General features: G+C 49.0%; 1 protein-coding gene across 1 annotated transcript; it reads left to right on the top strand.

Annotated features, from left to right (window-relative positions):
* The first annotated feature begins 1,554 nt into the window (after positions 1 to 1,554).
* Positions 1,555 to 6,034, top strand: LOC132389820 (NACHT, LRR and PYD domains-containing protein 3-like). The gene is made up of 5 exons (XM_059962377.1): positions 1,555 to 2,474; positions 4,511 to 4,597; positions 4,755 to 4,925; positions 5,081 to 5,248; positions 5,410 to 6,034. The coding sequence occupies exons 1-5, from the start codon at positions 1,606 to 1,608 to the stop codon at positions 5,567 to 5,569; spliced, it is 1,455 nt and encodes a 484-aa protein (XP_059818360.1). The 5' UTR covers positions 1,555 to 1,605; the 3' UTR covers positions 5,570 to 6,034.
* Positions 6,035 to 6,531: the final 497 nt, after the last annotated feature.

Genomic DNA, 6,531 nt, shown 5'->3' with positions numbered 1-6,531 from the left:
CAGGGGTGGTAGCGGGGATACGCTCCCACGACCTATTAAATGCTCCCAGTGGCGCGCGACTCAAATAGCCTCTGACAATCAGGTCCAGCTCCTGGCCTTCACTTGTGACTTAGCTACTAAGCTTGGTAGAGGCATTTTTTCCGATAGTAGAAAGGACAAATACGCGTTACTGACACCTGATAGCCAGTCATTTCGGGCAATTGGGGCTCGTCGGCCGTGATTGGCAGCTCATCCAGATGAAGGAAAACAGTGACCTCACGCTCCACCCCTCAAGGGGGAAACTTATGAGTAAACCCAGTGGGGAAAAATCTGGTGCTGGAGCCCTTAGGACAGTCTTAGTTTGCATTCAACGCGGTCAGGCAACTGCTGTGACACTTCTGGTGCCAAGCCGTATCAGTCTCTGCAGTTCCTCTGTGTTCATTAACTGCTAATGATGTTTTAAATATAGTCAAATGTTATTGTAACGGAAGTACAGTCAGGATTACGATCAGATATCAGGGGAACTTTCAATTGAAGATTAATTAATATCAGAATATGAGGTTTGGACATTTTCTGGGACATCCATCGCTGTCAATTCCACTGTCTCTGAACAGAACTTTACTTTCTGTCCTAATATCCATGGAAGCATTGAATTAATTCATGTAATCTCAAACACTGAATGTTGAAATGCAGTTATAATGTTCTCTGTCAGTTGAGCCATTTTACTTTTTGACAATGTTCTCTGTTCCCATGGAAGCTGTTCAACAGAAACACAAGGAGGCTCTGCGGGCACAAACTGAAACACTGAGAGTGAACACGATCCTGATGAGGGAGAAGGTGAAGGTTTTCCAGCTGGTTGATCGATTCGTTGAGCTCACGGTGATTACTACTGTTCGAGATCGGAGACTGGTGGAACATGAGCTGCTGGCAAGAGGCAGAGACCACGAGGAGTGGAGAGAGAAACATCTCTGCGGAGAGATGGAAAAAATCCAGACTGATCAGTTGTTCCAAAACCGCTTTTCCTGGAGTAAATCCAAACCTGGGGATTCAGCAGCAGTGACCGGAGTCGCGGGGATCGGGAAAACCACAATGGTACAAAAGATTGTTTATGACTGGGCCATGGGGAAAATATACCAACAGTTCCAGTTTGTATTCAGTTTCAAATTCCGGGATTTAAACTCCATTAACTGCAGAATAAACCTGAGGGAACTGATTCTAGGTCAGTATCCTTACTTTGGGAATATCCTGGCAGAGGTCTGGAAGAACCCAGAGGGTTTGCTGTTTATATTCGATGGTTTGGATGAATTCAATGATAAAATTGAACTTGCTGACAGTCGGGGAGACACGGTACCTCGCTCCACATGCACAGATTCTGAATTCAAGTGCAAGGTGTCTGACATTGTGTACAGTTTAATCCAGGGCAAGCTGCTCCCGGGGTGTTCAGTGCTGGTGACCACCCGCCCCACTGCGTTACATTTATTGAAAAAGGCGAAGATCAGTATCTGGGCTAAAATCCTGGGATTTGTTGGTGAGGAACGGAAGGAATATTTCATGAGACATTTTGAAGATCAGACAGTGGCAGCAGCTGTTTTCAAACACGTGAAGAAGAACGAGATCCTGTACAACATGAGCTACAATCCTGCCTACTGCTGGATCCTCGTCCTGGCACTGGGCCCCTTCTTCACACAAAGAGTCAGGGACCCACAGCGAGTTCCCAATACTATCACCCAACTGTATTCGTGCTATATTTACAACATCCTGAAAAATCACGGCCGTGAGATTGAGAACCCCCGTGATGTGTTATTCAGGGTTGGTCAGATGGCCTTCAGAGGATTATCCGAGAAGAAGATTGTCTTTACAGATGGAGATTTGATCAACTACAACCTGCAGCCTTCCCAGTTCCTGTCCGGGTTCCTGATGGAGCTTTTAGAGAGAGAGGATTCCGCTTGGAGCGTGGTGTACACATTCCCACACCTCACCATCCAAGAGTTTGTAGCTGCAGTCGCACAATTCCTGAATCCACATCCCGGGGATATCCTGATATTCCTCACTGAAGCCTACAGCATTACAGATGGGCAATTTGAGGTATTTCTCCGTTTTCTTGCTGGTCTCTGCGACCCAATGTCAACTCGGGGCCTGGAGGAGTTTCTGGGTCCATTTCTTCATGAAACATCCTGCCGGGTGATTGACTGGGTGAAGGAGGAGGTTAAGCACCGGACTGCAAACACTGGGACTGAAGCTCGTAAAAGGAGCCTCCTGAACACATTGCACTACCTGTTTGAGTCTCAGAATCGTGGGCTGGCTCAGGAAACACTGGGATCTGTGGAAACACTTTCATTCAGTGGAATGACACTGACCCCGATTGACTGTGCGGTCCTGTCTCATGCCATCGGATTCTGTGATACAATAAAACACCTCGATCTGACGGGCTGCCACATTCAGTGTGAAGGAATCCAGCAGCTGGGACCCGGGCTGCACAAGTGCCAGAAGCTGAGGTAACTTGATTTATCTCTCACTCTGAACTGTGAAACTGCCTCATTGTGTTGTTTCAATGTAAAGGAATTTCGGTAAATTTGTACTAAATCAGATTAAGAAGACTTGTGACAAATGCCCAGGGGATTGGTAGTGTTCTGTGGTTCCTTCTAAGGAGATGTTGGAGACTTCATCAGATCAGTGAACAACAATCATTAGTTTACTGGTATAAATCACAGGAATACCCGTGTTTCTCGCTGCCTGTGACACGTCCATTGACAATGTTCCTTCTCACTGTTACTGACACCCAGACCGACACTGACTGTAGCAGGTGGGTCAGAGATTCACACCCCCTTCCCGGTGAGGGACAAAAGACCGTCAGCAGACTGTCCCAGTGAGAAGGAAATAAATACCATTGTGAGATTGTCCTCCCCTGCCCTTCCCCGTGTGTGACTTTGCTCAGTTCCAGATACGCAGAGAGAGAGGGCGCAACTCCTCTGCGCCTCTGTTCAGACCCAACACACACGTCCAAATATTTTCTGCATCCTCTCGTCTTGTAGGATTATCGTTTACTCTTGGAATCCTCCTGTGGGACCTCTCATCCAAATCCCTCTTCCATTCTTTGGGATCAAGTCCCCATCTCCATTTCTCCTGTGGGTTCGCTATTACATTTCCCTAATCCTCCTGTGGGATGGCTTTACCCCACCCTCTTCATCCTGTTGGATGTCTCATCCCCATCTTCCTTCTTCCTGTTGGATCTCTCAACCCATCCCCCATCCTCCTGTGAGAACTCTCTACACCACACCACATCCTCCTGTGGGATCACTGTTCCCCATTCCCCTTCCTCCTGTGGGGCCTATGCTCCCAACCCACTTCCTCCTGTGGGGCCTCTGTTCCCATCCAGCTTCCTCCTAAGGGATCTCTCTTCCACATCAATTTCCTGCTGTAGGTTCTCCCTTCCCCAATCCCTTCCTCCTGTGTGATCTCTCTTCTACATCTCCCTTCTTCATCTGCCCTCACTCTACCCCATCACCCGTCTTCCTGTGGGATCTCTCCTCCCCATCCCCCTTCTTCCTGTGGGATCTCTCTACCCCATCCTCCTTCCGCCTCTGGGATCTCTCTTCCCCATCCCCCTTCCGCCTGTGGGACCTCTCCTCCACATCCCCTTATTCCTGTGGGATTTCTCTTCCCCATCCCCCTTCCTCCGGTGGGATCCCTCTCCCCATCTCCCTTTCTCCTGTGGGATCTCTCTTCCACATCTCCCTTCTTCATCTGCCCTCACTCTTCCCCATCACCCGTCTTCCTGTGGGATCTCTCCTCCCCATGCTTCTTCCCGTGGGTCCTCTCCTACTGATCCCCCAACCTCCTGTCTGATCTCTCTTCACCATTCTCGATCCTCCTGTGGGATGTCTCTTCCCCATCCCCCTTCCTGCTGTGGGCTCTCTCTTCCCCATCAAATTACAGCTTTTGGATCAGTCTTCCTCATCCCCCTTCATCCTGTGGGATTCCCTTCCCCATACACTTTCCTCTTGTGGGATCTCTCTTCCCTATCTCCCTTCCTCCTGTATGAACTCCTTCCCGACTCTCCTCTTCCTGTCGGATCTCTTTTCCACATTCTCTTTCCACCTGTGGGATTTGTTTTCCCCACCGCCTTTCATCCTGTGGGATCTCTCCTCCCCACCCCTCTTCCTCCTTTGGGTCCTGTGTTCCATGTCCTAACATCCTGTGGGATTTCTGTTCCCCATCCCCCTTCATCCTGTGGGATCTCTCTTCCCCATCCCTTTAGCTCGGGTGGGTCTATTTCACTGTGTTGCATTGACATTTCTGCATTTCGGTCAGGAACACTTTTCTCTCCATCGGGAATGGGACAGAATATGTGGAGTTTACAGGGTCACATCGACAGACTACTGACATTTGACGAATACCCTGAAGCTGATGGGAACTCCGGTCAGTGATTTGCTGAAGGGTTTAATGTTTCCTGAAATATCCGAGTGAGAGAAATTCCCGCAAACCTACGGTCTGATTCACTTTGTTCATCAATTTGTTTGTTTGTGTTTAGACTCTGTTATAATAAATTGGGAGATTCAGGAGTGAAACTGGTGTCTGAGTCTCTGAGGAACCCGGAGTGTAAAATACAGAAACTGTGGTAAGTACCAGACTATGGGAGATTGTGTTTACAGTCACTGGGTGTCTGACACTGAACATTAATGTGATCAGTAATTGTGTTACTGATAAACACTGGGGATTTGTGCCGTCTCCTGTCTCTCTGTGTCCGTCACCCTCACTCTCTCTCTCATCTCCAGGCTGTGGGAAGTCGGTCTCACAGATTCTGGTGCCGAGGATCTCGTCTCCGCTCTCAGTACAAACCCATCACTGACAGAGCTGGACTTGAGTCATAATGAACTGGGAGATTCAGGAGTGAAACAGGTGTCTGCGGCTCTGAGGAACCCGGTGTGTAAAATACAGACACTGCGGTAAGTACCAGACTGTGGGAGATTGTGTTTACAGTCACTGGGTGTCTGACACTGAACATTCATGTGATCAGTAATTGTGTCACTGATAAATACTGGGGATTTGCACCGTCTCCTGTCTCTCTGTTTCCTTCACCCTCACTCTCTCTCATCTCCAGGCTGTGGTGTGTCGGTCTCACAGATTCTGGTGCCGAGGATCTCGTCTCCGCTCTCAGAACAAACCCATCCCTGACGGAGCTGGACCTGGTATTCAACTCGCTGACAGACCGATCTGTCCCCGCTCTGCGCCGCCTCATACTGACCCTCCCGAGACTGGAGCGGATCTGGTGAGTGTTTGTGTTAATGTTCAATGGGATAAAATATCAGCGGATCCGCGGGTTTTCTGGTGATATTTGTCTGTGAGTGTTGAAACATTAACCCCAGTCCCCTGTTACTGACTCTGTCGTGTAATCTGTTTATTTCATCTTTATTCTTCCATCTGTTTCAGGCTGGGGGAGAATCGGTTCAGTCGGACCGGGGAGACGGAACTGAGATCTCTGCAGGAACCCAGACCGGGACTGAGAGTGGACTGTGAACATCCGCGCCCGCGGGATGGGGACATTTTGGCCGATTCCCCGCACTCCCCTTTAATTCCCCCTCCCCTTTAACTCCCGCCTTTACCTGTAATGGCCTGGCGCCGGGGTTAATTCCCAACGGTTTTAATGGAACCGATTCCAGTCTCCAGCTCAGTGACATCGGAAGCCATCCCGTATTTCCGCCTGCTGTTCGGCGGCGCAGCTTCCGCCGGATGTGCGGGTTCGAGACTCCCCCACGTGAGACCCGGCGGAATTACACAGACAGGAAGAGCCCGTGATCCGGGGCTCAGTCCGGGACACCGGTGTCCCGGGGTGGGATTATCCCGGGAGAGAATCCCTTTACTCCCTTTGCTGAGGACGGTGTATTCACAGTCTGGCAGATATAATGATGTTAAATTGACAAATACCTCGGCAGTGACCCTGGATCTGCAGCGATCTCGAAATCGGCCCGAAAGTGTGATTTTATTATCATCGGTTCCCCGATGCAGAGTGACGGTGAAAGACGTATCTGAATATTTAACCTGTCACTCCTTGTCTCCGAACAGTTAATTGTGTGTGACCGTGAATGAATCGGGAACAGCTTATTTATTCCCGCACGTCAGAAGCTCATACACTGTTTAATTTGCATTTGTCATAATGAAATCAATAAACTGCTGTAACTTCCTGTCTTGTTGTCGGATTGAGTTTTATAACCATATAACCATGAAACAACCACAGCACGGAAACAGGCCATCTCGGCCCTCCTAGTCCGTGCCAAACTCTTAAACTCACCTAGTCCCACCTACCCGCTCTCAGCCCATAACCCTCCACTCCTTTCCTGTCCATATATCTGTCCAATTTTACCTTAAATGACACAACTGAACTGGCCTCTACTACTTCTGCAGGAAGCTCATTCCACACAGCTATCACTCTCTGAGTAAAGAAATACCCCCTCGTGTTTCCCTTAAACTTTTGCCCCCTAACTCTCAAATCATGTCTTCTCGTTTGAATCTCCCCTACTCTCAATGGAAACAGCCTATTCACGTCAAATCTAT

Source organism: Hypanus sabinus, unplaced genomic scaffold (genome assembly GCF_030144855.1).
Source record: "Hypanus sabinus isolate sHypSab1 unplaced genomic scaffold, sHypSab1.hap1 scaffold_668, whole genome shotgun sequence".
Classification (NCBI taxonomy): Eukaryota; Metazoa; Chordata; class Chondrichthyes; order Myliobatiformes; family Dasyatidae; genus Hypanus; species Hypanus sabinus.
This window is presented reverse-complemented; position numbering and strand designations above follow the sequence as displayed.

What these genes read in the sequence shown, in the direction of transcription:
- LOC132389820 (XM_059962377.1), top strand. Translation starts at nt 1,606, where the DNA reads ATGAGCTACAATCCTGCCTACTGCTGGATCCTCGTCCTGGCACTGGGC. An exon ending in TGTAAAATACAGAAACTGTG is followed by an intron (nt 4,598 to 4,754) that starts GTAAGTACCAGA and finishes TCTCATCTCCAG; the next exon opens with GCTGTGGGAAGTCGGTCTCA. An exon ending in TGTAAAATACAGACACTGCG is followed by an intron (nt 4,926 to 5,080) that starts GTAAGTACCAGA and finishes TCTCATCTCCAG; the next exon opens with GCTGTGGTGTGTCGGTCTCA.